General features: G+C 43.5%; 2 protein-coding genes and 1 long non-coding RNA gene across 6 annotated transcripts in view; 1 reads left to right on the forward strand and 2 right to left on the reverse strand.

Moving 5' to 3' along the window:
- Positions 1-3: 3 nt before the first annotated feature.
- Positions 4-10,601, reverse strand: LOC116791743 (translation initiation factor IF-2-like). The gene is made up of 3 exons (XM_032698035.1): positions 10,089-10,601; positions 1,074-1,197; positions 4-527 (listed from the first exon to the last, which is right to left on the reverse strand). The coding sequence occupies exons 1-3, from the start codon at positions 10,599-10,601 to the stop codon at positions 4-6; spliced, it is 1,161 nt and encodes a 386-aa protein (XP_032553926.1).
- Positions 10,012-14,789, forward strand: part of SLC16A14 (solute carrier family 16 member 14) — a 14,826-nt gene continuing 10,048 nt past the window's right edge. Inside the window, exons 1-2 of one of the 4 annotated variants that reach the window (XM_032697372.1) lie at positions 10,012-10,370; positions 14,421-14,651. The gene's annotated coding sequence lies outside the window, so the exon portion shown is untranslated. Of the gene's footprint in view, positions 10,371-10,739; positions 14,652-14,789 lie in introns of those variants that run through there. The other 3 variants (XM_032697373.1, XM_032697374.1, XM_032697371.1) reach the window with 3 other exon arrangements.
- LOC116791429 overlaps positions 10,734-14,789 on the reverse strand; it is an 8,158-nt gene continuing 4,102 nt past the window's right edge. The window contains exons 2-3 of the long non-coding RNA XR_004358743.1: positions 13,464-13,601; positions 10,734-11,332 (exon numbers count right to left, since the gene is read on the reverse strand). This is a non-coding gene — a long non-coding RNA (uncharacterized LOC116791429). The remainder of the gene's footprint in view (positions 11,333-13,463; positions 13,602-14,789) is intronic.

Genomic DNA, 14,789 nt, shown 5'->3' on the forward strand with positions numbered 1-14,789 from the left:
GTGTCATGTCACATCGGCACCGGGCGTTCCCCACGGAGGTGCTGCCCATGTCCGGCACGAAACGGGGCTGAAGGTGTTCCCGATCGGTGTTCCCGATCCCGGCTCCCGCACGGCGCGGACACGGCCGGGACGCGGCACCGCCCGCGCCAGCCCCTGAGGCGGCCGCTGCGCCAGGCGCCCCCTGGCGGGCGGGCGGGGCCGCCACGGAGCCTCCGCTGGATCCGCGCGTCCTGAGGGGGCCCCGCTCCGGGATCGAGGGGACACCGACCCCGCACTGGGATCGGGGGGACACCGACCCCACCCCGGGATTGAGGGGAGCACCGATCCCGCACTGGGATCGGGGGGACACCGACCCCACCCCGGGATTGAGGGGAGCACCGATCCCGCACTGGGATCGGGGGGACACCGACCCCGCCCCGGGATTGAGGGGAACACCGACCCCGCCCCGGGATCGGGGGGAGCACCGATCTCGCACTGGGATCGGGGGGACAACGACCCCGCCCCGGGATCGGAGGCAGCCAGAGGCACTGGAACATTATTATTTTTAGGGACGGTAAAATGTTGCGATGACTGCTCCTTCCAGGAAGCCTCATTAATACTAATTATAGCTCCTCATTACAGTCGCATTACATTTCTGTTAAGAAATGCACTGAAAGGTACAAACAGGCGGAACTGTCGGGTCAGTAATGAAATGAGCTGAATAAAGTATGTGCCTTTTTGAAAAAGATCTTGAGGAGAAGGTCTGCAATACTTAACCTTAGAGACAGTGCACCTGGAAATATTCTGAGGCTGAAATAATCATCATCCCAGTGTGAGGAACACATTAATTGGGTGAAAAAACATTTCAAATCATGAACCAAAAGTACTTCTAAAATGATACATATAGAAGTTAACAACCATTTCCTTTGTTAACACGTAATAAAGTTGTATTAAAATCATATTTGCATTCCCTATTAATACAACCCCACAGACGATCAACTGATTTAAACTAGAGGACATTTATGAGTTTGTTTTTTCATTCAGTGTGTTTGGTGCCAGTTCAGCTGCAGCGGCTGCAGCAGCAGCACCGGCACCTCCATCATGTGCCAGGGCCTCCGGCACCACTGGCCACTGGAGCTCCAGAGTCCACTTTGCAACCAGGGCGAAGTTAAGAGCTGGCTTGAATGAACGCCCCGGGAGCCCACGCCCTTGCTCTCCCTCAAATAACAATGTTTATTACATTCTTATTACACTGAAAGGAAAGGAATGAGCATTTGGGAAAACATAACCCACGACTACAGGCTGGTGTGTGGGATGACATTATCCTGTCCAGCAATCTATTATTTCTCTCCATTTGTGGACAAATGTCCCTTTCGCACTTTGCTCCTCTGCTTTTCGTTCTCTATCACCCTCCCAAAACAACACAAACTAACTGAGCCGTAAACAGTTTGCCAGATTCCAGAGCATGGGACGCATTTATGCCAGCTTATCTCTTTTGGGATGAAAGTGCAGAGCTGCTGGGCGGCCACAAAAGCACTGTCTCACACATCCCTCTGTCCCTCCGTTACCTCTCTTCCTTATGCTGGGGGAGAATTTTAAGTGCGGACAGGAGGCCATACTAGCATTTCCACCATCTCTCCTGTATCATCTCTCAGTGCACTGTTTCACCCCCCTCTCTAAGTTTCTCTGCTTCTTAAAGCAATTACAATTCGACTGACTCATTGCACCACAGTCCTTGGAGTCATTCCTCCGTGCAAGAAAATAAAACCTCTCCTGTCTTGCTCAGAGATCTACTTTCTGCTAGTACTTGAGTGAGGCAGTGGCAACCTAGAATTGTCGCCCAACACTTCTTGTCGAGTATCTTTGTTACCCTTTAGTTACTTGGTAAGAACAACAAATACACAAATCCAAATGAAATCGAACTGAAATGTTCACAGTGACAAACTCAGTGCAAGGCAGTGACTTGCAGGTGGGAAAGTGCCTCTCCCGAAAAGATGAAGACTCTCAAGTTACCTGCATGTGCCTACAGATCCCCTTGGACTGGCAGCTTCCTCACCTACCTGTGTGAAGTGTTGTATGGCAACAGGGAAGGGAAAGAAAAGTACTAATAGAGAAAGTGAGATAAAAACACAAAATAGAAAAATACACTAAAAAGAAGCTCAGCAGCCTAATTAGAAATCAAACTTGCCCCTGAAAAACAGCAGCAGGAATCCAGCCAAGAAATAATGGTCTTGGTACATTTTGGAAACTAGAAGTGGAGTAATTATAGGCATATCTTGTTTAATCAGTAGTACATAAGAAGTATTTTCTACTACCCTAATTACTGACTTAGTCCTGTAAATCTTTACTTATATAAGCAGTTTGTACTCCCAATGAATACTAAATGCTTGGAAGATGTTTATGCTGTTCTTTAAAAATTTGTTTATTAGGAGACTGAAACAAAGCAGTAGATTGTAGCATCTAATTATAAAAAGAAGATACACATTGCATCCAAGTATTGTGGCACTCCTCTTGGTGAACACCACAAATACTGAAAGCACTTTGGGCTAAAATAAAAAGTTTATAATTTAGGTACTTTCTTTTTAAACTGAGGATCAATCTGGCAAATACCAAGCAAGCTGCTCCTGTGTTCAACATTAAGCATCCTGTATTTTACTTTTGAGATTAGGAGTTATTTTTAATCTTAACTTCGTGGCCTTTATTGTTTTTTTTAGAAAGTGTCTCGGTATCTGTAAATACTTATACATATAAATATTTTACAATCCATAGAATCACTTTAAAAACAGTGCACTTGCAGAAAAATATTAATATGCAAACATAAAGCATTACAGTGCTATTCGTATAACATTTATGTTATACAGTAAACACAAATTATGATATATTCTTATTTAGAAAAACTTTCAACCTCTGACAGTATTATTTGATGGTCTACATATGAAAAAACTGAAAGAAAACTATTTTATTATCTTCCACTAGAGGGAGAGAGAGCAGCTCTTGTTGCTAGGCAGATTCTGAAAACAGCTTCATTCTGCACCACTTAAAGCAATGCTATCAAATTTGGGGGGAAAAAAAACCCGGAGCAATTTAGTCCATTATATTACCAAATACGAGGTAATTTCTAAAATATTAAAGCCCTGAAATCTAAAATTTCATTGCTGATAGGTTACTTTCTGCAATCATCACTACACCACGGTGATTTCTTTAGATGTGGATGTTAACATATTTATTTAAAAAATCTAAAATAAATAGCAAAAGTAACAGAAATTGTATTATTGAAGAGCAGTTACTAATTTGATAATGAAACAAATGACCTATATTGCACTTTTCATTCTGTATTGGATGTGAAACATTCCTAAAGGTATTGCATTGTTTTCACTGCTTCCTTAGAAATCAGAGCACGATTTCTTCCACCCAACAGGTCACCCTTAATCTCACGGAAGTCTCACCTTCCCAGAGACAATTTGACAGTAACTGCTCAGAATGTGTCAATGTTTCAGTTTCATCTAAATACCCTGATGATCCAGTCCATGATATCCACACAAATGATCTGACACCTTTAGTCCCATGGACTCACGATCCTGCTGGTTTGCAGTTTGTTGTGTGGTAAGAAAACAAGCTCTGGTGCTCTGTGTGCCCCACAAAACGTGTGGAAACTGCTCCAGCTCACAGAAGCACGAGGCACTTGGTCCAGCTTCAGAGTCCTGAATAGGACCGAGTTTCTGATACATGTAATGTCATTTGGAAGGTGGGCAACCTGTAGGTAGTGGTACCTGTAGGACAACCATGGATGGCATATAATCTGAACTGTTATTTTCTCTTGGAACTCTCTGCAGAAAGGGTGAGAAGGAGTGCTGGGAGGGGTTCACATGTAGATTAGCACAGTGATAATCTACCACTGAAAGTTTAGTTGACCTTGAAAAGTTGCAAATATTTCTTTATACACTGAGATACAGACAAACTAAGCACAAGGCAACAACTGTTTAGTTTCTGCTGTTATACATTTCAAAGGAAGCTCTCCCTTTACAGCTCAAGAACAAGAACTTAACAGGGAAACGTAACCCAGGCCTTAATGGAATGTCTGAATTTCATTTTGAAGTTTACAAAATGCTCACAAATCAAAAAAACCCACAAAATATACTTCTATTTTGCACTCCTGTTTATATTTAGTAAAATTTTCTAAGGAACTTGAGGCAATTTAATAATACATTCCACTTCCCTCCCTATCTCTGTTTAGCAAAAACTGTAGCTATTGAGTACTATAATATGAGTGCTGTACAGAGAGAGACTGAAAAAAACCCAACAAAACAAGCAAGTGACATTGGAACAGTTACTGAGAAGGAAGGAATGACTCTACTTTGGATGCATAATGGCAGCTTTTGTACAAATAGTTCCAGCTGAGCTCTCACAGCGATCTCTGTTGCAGAATCTCTGGGTTTTGTTGGCCTAATGCAGATCAGTCACACCCCAGCCCTCCAAAACAGCCCGTGCAGCTTTGCGGAGTGCAACAGCAGGAGAACACTGAGAACACCCTGGCAGCTTCACACAACCTGAAAATACCTGGTTCAAGTACTGATGGAGGCGACCTTATGAGATCTGAGCCACTAATCACACAATGAAGTTTAGCTGTGAATTGAGGGTTACCTGCTCTAACTTGGCTGACATATTTACAGCTCTCGATCCAGTGGAGGACAGCGTACGTGTCTCCTCCTGTCTCTAATCATTGTTTACTTGCTCTGTTCTCATGAATCATAATATCATTGCAGTTCTGGTGTTTAAAAATTACCCTTTCTGAAAATATATTGCTTCGGGATTTTATACAAATCAAGTTACCAAAATGTCAATGTTCGGATTTCATAAAAGCATTGATATTTCATGCACTGGTTATAAAGAATGTAATACTTTGGCAGTGGTGCTACAGAGAATAAAAAGGGAAACAAAAAGGAAAATCACAAATCCATCTCAGATGAACTCAAAATTTACAAGCACAAACACTGTTTTAGATCATATTTTGAAAATATTTACAGATCAGGATTCTTTTGACCTAAATGCCCGTCAAGATAAGCATGAAGAAAACTACAGAACAAAGCTAGGAATACATTTAAAACTTTATGCTTAATCTGCAGTAAAACCAAATTTATTGATTTGGATAAGACATGCAAAACATTTACTTCGGACCCGTTGGAGTAAAATATTCCAAGCATGAAAATTTTAGAAAGCTACTGCACACAGATTAATACTGTGACTTGAATGCCACAGGGTGCAGGACTCAGCCTTGGTACCACTGAAATAAATAATTTATATTAACTAGTTCAGTCCTAATTTGACCTTGCTGGAATTTGCAGTTAATGTCATATATTTGCAACAGGTGTGACCCATGACCAAGTCATGCAGTTCTCACTGAATGTTCTGCCATCTCTTACATGCACAAGTTTGACCAGGAGGAAGTGACTGCAGTGCCACTGTGAATCATATCAGAGGCCCCCGAGTTCTCTCTCCTCACACCGTACTTCAGATGTTCAGCCAACTGCAACCACACCCTTATGCTCACACGTTTTAAACCAGAAAAGCAAGATATCACCATGTGCAAAACATGTTAGTGTTACAACAGCACTTAGGACTAATAGAGTTCTTTTTGATAACATAGTTTGTTTTACCTCCTCAATATGGAACTTGGATTGCTAACGTATAAAGCTGAAATTAAACAGCACTGCAAGAAAGGACTGTTTTGTCATCTCTTCCTTTGTTTTGTGAGCAAGTATCATTCCTCCTGTGCTGTGACTTTCTGAATCAGGGAAATAACTATAAGGAGTTGCAAAACATTAGTTTTCCTATGGATATCTTTATCTACAACACGAAACCCCAGGTTTGCTGCTGCTGCTGCCACTGAAGAACTTAAAAGTATGTGGGTAGTGGCACTCCAGTTCAGGAGCAGAAGCCACTGTACATACTCCTACCCACCCACTGTACCCTGCCAGCTCAGTGTCCTGTTCCCATTCACTGTCCCACTTCATTCGTACTGCACTTCTTGTGGCAGGAAGAGCCTGGCCCCAATCTTTCATGTGAGGCAATACTCAGTTTTGCTGGGGGAACTTCTAATGTGAATCTTGTCAAGGCATTGACGAAATAGCCTCTGAGGCAGGACTGTTAACCCCTGCAGCATCCTCATCTGATGAGAAACATTGTTTTGTCCTTTCAATACACTCCAGGAAACTCTCACATCTCTCATAGGATACCCAGAGGGTGTTTTACCAAGTTTAATGACTTTAAACTGAAAGAGGGTAGCTTTAGATTAGATATTATGAAGACATTCTTCACTGGGAGCTTGGTGAGACACTGGCACAGGTTGCCCAAAGAAGCTGTGGCTGTCCCATCCCTGGAAGTGTTCAAGACCAGGCTGAATGGGACTTTGAGGAACCTGCTTTAGTGGAAGATGTTCCCAACCATAGCAGGTTTGAAACTACATGATCTGTTGGTCCCTTCCAACACAAACCATTCTATGATTCTGCAGTGTCCCCCTGAAGGATCTAAGAAAATTGGACAGAACTTTCTTAGTCCCTCCATATCTGTAGCTGCTGTAATGCAGCTGTGGAGAGCAGAAAAAGAAAAGACAAGTAGTTATTCTCCAAAAGGAATTCTCCATGGCAGCAATGATAAAAATGTTGCTTTTTCTTCTATTTTTGAATTCCATTCCCATGGTCTATCCTCAGTCTTTGGTGAACTTGAAGATAGCAAATTAGTTCATTCTTTCCCATTTGAGTAAGACTGCAGCTATCATGGGAGTAGGCGGGGGAGTTGCTGAAAATGTTCATACTTGCTCGGGGTATTGTTTGAGAATGTTGTTTGTGGTGAATCCACCAAAGATACCAAGGATTCTCCTCAGACAGGCAGTGAGAAAACAAGAAAATATGCATTATTTCTGTTTGGCAATCTGGAGTTACCAAAATGAAGAGAACACACAAGCTTTTAAGGTGTCATAAGAAAGCTGTACTTCTGTGCAGTCTCTATAGCAAATTACAGCATTAAGTTTGGCTTGTTTTCCTTCTTACTCCAGGACCAATGTAACATGCCCTTGCAAATACACAGAATTCTTCAGTAACCCAAAGAGGCCTCTGGAAGAAAGTAGAGGCAAAATCTATAAATACCATAAATTATCTTTCCTATTAGCAATAATTGTAAAAGAAAGAATTGAACAGATTATTTGATGCTTCTTCACACTGGTTAAAAGTTCAGTGATTGAACAAAAGTGGGAGGAGGATGTTTTTTCTGTTCTGTGTCTTGATCCTGCACCAACCAGGCTTTATTTCAAACCTGTACTCCCTCATCAATCACTGCAGCACCACCATGTCATGGGAAGCAGGGTGCTGACTTAATGAGAGCTTTAGGGAGGAGAATAATCAGCACTGCAGCAGAAGTGGAGGAAAAATGCTGGGAAGTTAAATAGCACTTTATATGTTCATCAATACACATTTGCAGAGGGCTGAATGGTCTGTAAGCTCTCCAGCACAGCTGCCTTTGTAAGCAATGGGAATTAAGCAAGTGGTTGGAGCCCAGGGTGAGGAAAAAGCTGAACAGTATGGTCTAGTACTGCTAGATGGGTAAAACTGGATGGATTGCTGGGCTTGAAGAGTAGGAATCAATGGGTTGATGTTTAGTTGGTGACCAGTACAAACAAAACAGTCTGGAGTCAATAGTGGTGCCAGTAACTTGGATACAGGATGCACTTGCAGCAGATTTTCAGACAATACTAACTTAGAAGGGGTGGTTTTCAAAACAAACAGCGGAGTTTCAGTTGAGAGGCCTTTGAGACCCGGGTCAAGAGAAACCCCATGAAGTTTAACGAGGAGTGCAGTGTACAGATGGGGTTGGACAGTGCCAGGCACCAGTGCAGGCTCAGGGCAGCAGCAGCTGAAAAGCTTGTGGCTGTTACAGCGGACACTCGGTTGGACACGAGCCAACAGGGTGTTTTCATTGCAAAGAAAGTGAACCATACACTGAGCTACATTAGGAAGGGAGCATGGACAGCAGATGAATAGAAATTATTATCCCTCTTTATTTAGTGCTAATGAGTCCACACCTGGGATAATATGTCCTGTTCAGGGCTCCCCAGTTCAAGAAGGATTTCAAGAAACAGGAGAGGGACATGCAGAGGGCTGATGAGATGGTAAATGGCTTACAGCACGTGACTTGTGAAGAGATGTTGAAGAAGTTGGGCTTGGTTTGCCTGGCAAAGAAGAAAATAAGGGGAGATCTGATAACGATCTAAAACTACCCGAAGGGGAGTGGCAAAGATCATTGAGCTGGACTCTTGCCAGCAATAGTGAATGGCAAAACAAGGAGCAAAAGTCTGAAGCCGAGTCCATGGAATTGTGACTGGATGCATGGGATCGTGCATGGGTGCACCAGAATCTGTCAGACTTGGTTTACATCTTATTTTACTGGATCAGGCACCTTATTCATCTTTGCCAAAAACTGCACTTTTTCTGATACCATAGAATTGTCTTTCCCATTCTTACAAAATGGACTTTTTCCTTACTGAACATAGTTTGTACCCTTGCTGCTAGACCTGCACAATTTAATGGTTAAAATTCAAGTAGGTCCTTACATACTCACCTTCCCAAGAGACAACACAAATCCAGGCTTATAGCCCAGAACCACAATGACACATGAAGCAGAACTGCTGAAGCAGTATGACACAGCTAAGTGAATTCTCTATCAGATCAAATCTCTGTTGGCACAAGGATTTAGGCACACAGGCAGCATCTCAGGTACTGGAGGCAATGTGGGGTTAACAGCCAGTCAAATCTATTTCTGTGCCAGATTAATAAAGCACGTTAGCTTGTTAGATAATTCACAAGTGCGAATATATGTGTCTCAAACTTGAGTAATAACATGAGTCAATAAGCAGCAGATTTCAAATGTCAAATACCTAGCATTAACCTTTTAAGAAACCAGACTTCGGCCAAAAAGCTAATACCAAAGCTAAATTCCGGGATAAGAATGCCCATACACTGTTGGGCAAGGTATTTTCTGTAAAACGCAAAGGAACCAAGGAATATGTATACTTCAGAATGACACACATTTGCAATGCAGTGTCATAGTCTTTTAAAATGACAAATCTAGCTTTATTTATGAAGGAGAAATAAATAACCCAATCACAAGTCTCTGACAGTAACCCAGCTGTTTATTGTAGGAAAGGATTATTTTTTGAAGACTACAATGCAAAGTAGTGTAAGTTTTATGTAAAGACTGAAGCCATAGCAACAGCCCATAGTCTGCCACACACTTGAATCTAACCCAGATAGAAGTGTTTCATAATGATATATTTGATAGACTAAATACATAATGGAGCAGCACAATTTTAAAATTAAAAAATAGATGAGATTTTCATGTGTAAACAGCAGATAAACCAAACAGTCAAATAAAAATGTAGGAAAAAAATATATAAAAAGCCCCAAACACATATTTTAACCCCTCTAAAACCAATTCTAACAGATTCTGTACTACCACGTCTTGCACACAGACAGCATTAATAACACCATTAAAACATTCCTGTTGGCCTCTCCTTATTTTCTTTTCTCTCAAAGTACTTCTTAGATATTCTTGAACAGTCTTCATTTATACTACTCGGTGCACTGCTAGGACATCAAGATTCTTCGATGATGAAAGTCTTGTATGGTGGCATAAAATCACTTTAGCCTGGGTATATTCATTGCAAATAATCAAAACAATGAACTGCAGAATATATACCTCATTAGTCAGATTATTCAGAAAGATACGACCGAGGTGTGGATACTGGTCTGAAAAAATAATGTATTTCTGCAGCTTTTCTGCTAAGGGACTAATATTTTTGATACTTATTCATTACACAAATATGGTACCATAAAGTGAAACTTTCGAGCTTCATTCTTAGGGTGGTTTAGCTGCATAAATTCAACGAAGAAGTAAACATAATTCAACGGCCGTTAAGATCTTGATACTGGCTGCTTTTATTGGACTATATCCTCTAACTCTCTGGGATGTAAATTTCCGGCGATAACCTGTGCAGCAATAAACTTCATTCAGCCACAAGAGTGTGCATGTGAGAGGATTGCAAATCTGCTCCGCCAAACCAGAATTAGCCGGTATCGCAGGAATGAAAGAGCGTGGAGATTTGAAATTGCAGGGAATGGAGACAAGGCGGTGCAGAAGACGAGCCGCCCGGGGGGCAGGGGGCCCCAGACCAGTGCCGCACTCCAATGGAAAATAAGCCCCGGGGCGGCGAGCAGGGGCGAGGCTGAGCGGGGCCGGGCGCAGGTGGACACCGCAGCAGCTCTCGGGGCTCGGGCTGGGCTGACAGCGAGGGCTCGGCGCCGTGGCGGGCAGGGACGGCGGCGCTGGCGGAGCCCGGCGCGGTGAGTACCTCGGGAGGAGCCGGGAGCCGCAGCACCGCACCCGCACCGGGACGGGAGCGGGCAGGGACCGCCTGCGGCAAAGGCGCGCAGGGCTGGGCCGGGCCGGGCTGTCCCCGCACGGTGCAGCGCGGGCAGGGGCGCGGGGCTGCCCGGGGGTTGCGGGGACCCCTGTGACCCGCGGCGGGCCGGGAGCGCCGCTGCCGCAGCCGCAGCGGGGTAACTCGCGGTCATCCTTTGTGCTCCGCGGGCGGGCGGTGCCGCCGCCGCGCCGCCCTCCAGAACGCCGCCCCCGCCGCAGCCCCGCGGGCCGTGCCCGGGCCCTCGCCCTGCTCGCCACCGGCGCTGCTGCGCTGCCCTCGGAGCAGCCCCGGCGCGGGCAGGGGCGACCGTGCGCGCCCCGGCGGTGTATCGCATAGGGAAACCTCACTGGAGTGCTGGGGGAAGGCTCAGCATGTGGAGCTCCCAGATCTGTTATCTTGGGGCGAAAAGTACATCCCCTGCCTTCGGGCTGCTCCCGTAACCCCGTACAAAACAAAGGTGCATGCCCGGTGAAAGCTGACCATTCCCTTGGCAAAAGCTGCCCGTTCCCTTGGGAGAAAAATGTTTTACTGCCTGAGCCAATCCCCGCAGTCCCCGGGGACGTGGCACCACGCGTGGGTCGCACCGCGGCAGAACAGCACCGAGGGATCGCCCGGGGGGGTCAGAGCAGGGCTTGGGAAACAGCTCTCGGGAAGGGACAGCAGGGAAGCACTCCCAGTCTGGAAATGGAACCGCTGCCGGCTTTATGCAAACTTGTGACCCTGGCAGTTAGCCTTTTGAACATTTAATTTCCCCGATTTTGTGTTCTTTGCTGGACACGCACTCCTGCCACTGGGGCTCTGAGTGGCAGAAGTGGCCAGTGTTCACATCTCCAGTGAAGTCGTTGACAGCTGAAGTGCTCGTGTTGGCTAGGTGAGGTCAGACTGCCAAAACATATGAAAACCAAAATAAACGATGTTTTTAGCAATGTTTTTTTCTGTATGCCTTCAGCAGACAAATAATTACATGTGGTATGTCTACTGGGAATATTGCAAAGCAAAACTCATTACTAGTTATAATATGTTTATGAGTTATCCATTGGAGGTGCCTTTAAAGTACAGTTTTATTCTGTAACTTTTAATACTGAGGCAGTCGTGTGTTAGAAGAGGTTGCCCAAGTATATGTCAATTATTCATCATATGGACTTTATATCAAGATCAGATGTTTTTCAATGATATATTCAACTGCAGGCTAAAGAGCCATAGCTCCACTGATAGTACAGGGAACTTGGGTGTTTTGCTGCTAACTATGGTCTTATTACAACACCTGCATTTGTCCCTGAAATAGCTCATGAGTCAGATTTTCAAAAAAGCTCAGCATCTTTGCAGGCACTGCTGTTTGGGCCATTTTTCTAAGAGCTCTGCATACTTTGTGTGCATACAGTCCTAAAAGCTTTTCTGAAAAAAAAAATCTAGGTCTTCTCCAGCTGACCAAACAGGAATCCAGATTGTCCTGCCTTTAAATGCAATTCCCTGTGAGGGGCTGTATTCAAACATTGTTACTGTGAATGGGTCTTCACTGCCTTGCTTACTGGGGAAACTGCCCTGGCTCTCTAGGATTTCATAATTACAAAGATTCCCTTGAGCTCCTCTGCCTTTCATGAGACTGTTTTTGGCTGTGCTGTGGTGTGGGAAGAAGGCTGAGGACAGGTAAGTGCATTTCTCCCAGGCACAACAGGCCATGGGGAGATGAGTCAGTACTGGGAAGGTGATCCAGGCATCCATTCCTTACTTTATCCAGAGCCTGAGAGTCTGTGCAGTTACTGGAGATGACTTGCTTGCTTTTGAGTGTATTCACTCTGAAATTGTGACGTTAGGGAAAAGTTAACAGTAAAACAGTAATAATAAGCAAGAATCCAGTTCAAAGGGAAAATATATGCGTTTTCTGAAGATTTGTGGAGGTTGATGCAAGTATGACATTAACTTGCATCTACTCAGTCTAAGCCCATTCTGTCAGCAAGACTGCAAAGTTGACTGTCATGTCTTTGCAGCTCAATGTCAATTATTTTTGCTTCAAATAATTTAAAATATGTAAAAGATGTATCAATTTCCTGTCCAAAGAAGAAAATTTTTGTATCCAGTATCAGGATTCAGGTGTGCACAAAACCAGTCAAAAGCATAAAAGAGAAAGGTGAGGCCTCACATTTCATCCTGACTCTGAATTTTCAGTTACATAATTTTGTATTCCATTATCAAAGATGTACCGTAATATCCATCATACATTTTCATTAATCTTATGCAGAGCATGTATAATAGCTTGTGATTTTCCTTCATTCTGCTGTTTCTCATGACTTCCCATTAGCATGATTATTCACTGCGTTTATCGCCTTTATGCACTTAGTCTTCTCTCTTGTGAGTGGGCTGAATCCTCCATAGGTAGTCCTCTAAACTACAGCAACAGGGGATCTGGCTCCAAGTACATTGTTAGGAAAGAGTTGAGATGTCACCTTTAAGACCTACCCTTTGCAGAGGAAGGATGAGCTATGTTTGTAAATAAGGCTATCCCAGGCTGTTGTCTTCTCGTCAAAAAACAAGTCTGCACCCCCACATGGCTCTGCCTGGCTCCCCTGCTACCCTTCCTGCCTCAAACACCCTGCAGTACCTCTGGAAAGACCTGTAAGCACCATCCCCATTCTTCCTGTTTCTCAGTTTGGAAAGCAAAAGCCTATAAGGCATTTCAGTACCTGTTTCCACTGGCAGCCAGGTGTGGACTCATCAATCGATCCCAGTTTATCTGTCCATGCAGTGTTAAATGTACACAAGTTCTTTTTCTTCCTCCCTGTCACCAGTACCTGCCATGGCCAAATTAGGGCTAGGGAGAACTTAGTCACTAAAGAGTATTTGTCTGTGAAAAATTTGATGCCAGGATTACAATATATTTTAGCTCCAGCTCACTGTATGAGGCAAATCAGTGTGCTCTTGGAGGAACTTATGTGTCCAAGCTGCCCTTAGTTACACATTATTACCTGCAGTGCCAGGAAGGGTCAGGTGGCACTTGACTGCAAAGGTAACTTACCCAACAGCCAGGCTGGGGAGGTCACACATGTCAACAGGTGTTCACTGGTGTCTGTGAGAGGAACAGCTTTGACCAGTCAGCTCTGACTCCATCTGTGTATCAGCGTGGAATACTCCAGGGCCATCTCTCTGTGTTCATCTAGCAGTCAGAAAAAAAGTAAAATAGTTTGGAAAGGTAGTACCTTGAGAAGCAAAATGCAGTCATGCATTTAAAGACAAATCTTCATTTGGTACAGAATCTGAGTTAGTCCATTCACTGCCCATTTGCAGCAGTGAGGAGCTAGCCCAGAAACACACCTTCTGAGGGCTCACAGAATATATAAGGAGCTTTTTTAAAACAATTTTTGATAACTTTCTTCTCTGTTTCAACTGTCGTGAAGCTGATGTTTCTTTTTATTTCTCTGGAGAAGGAAAGACAAAAAAATTACCATTTCTGGTAAATTGTATCATTACATTTCTAGTCTCCATGGAAACCTGTGTGGTGCTCCACAGTTGGGTAATATTTCAATCTGTTGCAGCAGAAATCAGATGGAGGGAAGGCTGGGTTCTGCACCTTGCATGTTAATCAGTTAAAAGTGGTCTTGAAATTATTTTCACATTGTGTTGCAATCTTTGTTTACAGAGTAGCAACAGAATAAACTGAAGTAATGAAATTAAGCTAAGTATGGCTTGATCCTATGTGCACCTATGCACATAACTCTGCGTCTCAGTTTGACTTTAATAGGCACTGACATTCATTTGGAAGAATTCTTTGGTTTTGGTAGGATTATAAGGATTAATACTATGGAAACTGAAAGCATAATAGCAAACTGTTTGTCACGTTGACTCTACCAAAAAGCTTCCCAGAGAGGTAGTAACAATCCCCTTGTTGTGATTTATGTAAGCAAAGCATTTTGAAAATCAAGAACCTTAATTTTTTATCTTTTACTGTCTTCATTCTTGTTCTGCCACTGCTAAGGAAGAAATACATCTGAAAACTGGTTTCCTCTGAAAAGATGGGGTAACTTCATCTACTTGCCTCTTGAGGATTTCATTTCTTTACTGAAAGCTTTATGAACTTGAACCCAAAGGCACAAAATCTTATTGGGACAGCAGAAGGTGATACAGTGAAGAAATATACAGAGAGAGACCGGTCTTTTTTGTGACCACAGTCAACCCATGAAGAGTGAGTGCTCTCAGCTGCCTGAAAGTAAGTAGAATCTATAGTAATGGAAATAATGCAGCCTACTCTTAGCCTGTAAATACTCCTGCATAGACAGCCATGATAATAAGGTACACAAAGAAATAAATTAATTGGACAATTTTCTAAGCATTTTACATTTGAACA

The sequence above is a fragment of the Chiroxiphia lanceolata genome, chromosome 10 (assembly GCF_009829145.1).
Source record: "Chiroxiphia lanceolata isolate bChiLan1 chromosome 10, bChiLan1.pri, whole genome shotgun sequence".
In the NCBI taxonomy this organism is placed as follows: domain Eukaryota; kingdom Metazoa; phylum Chordata; class Aves; order Passeriformes; family Pipridae; genus Chiroxiphia; species Chiroxiphia lanceolata.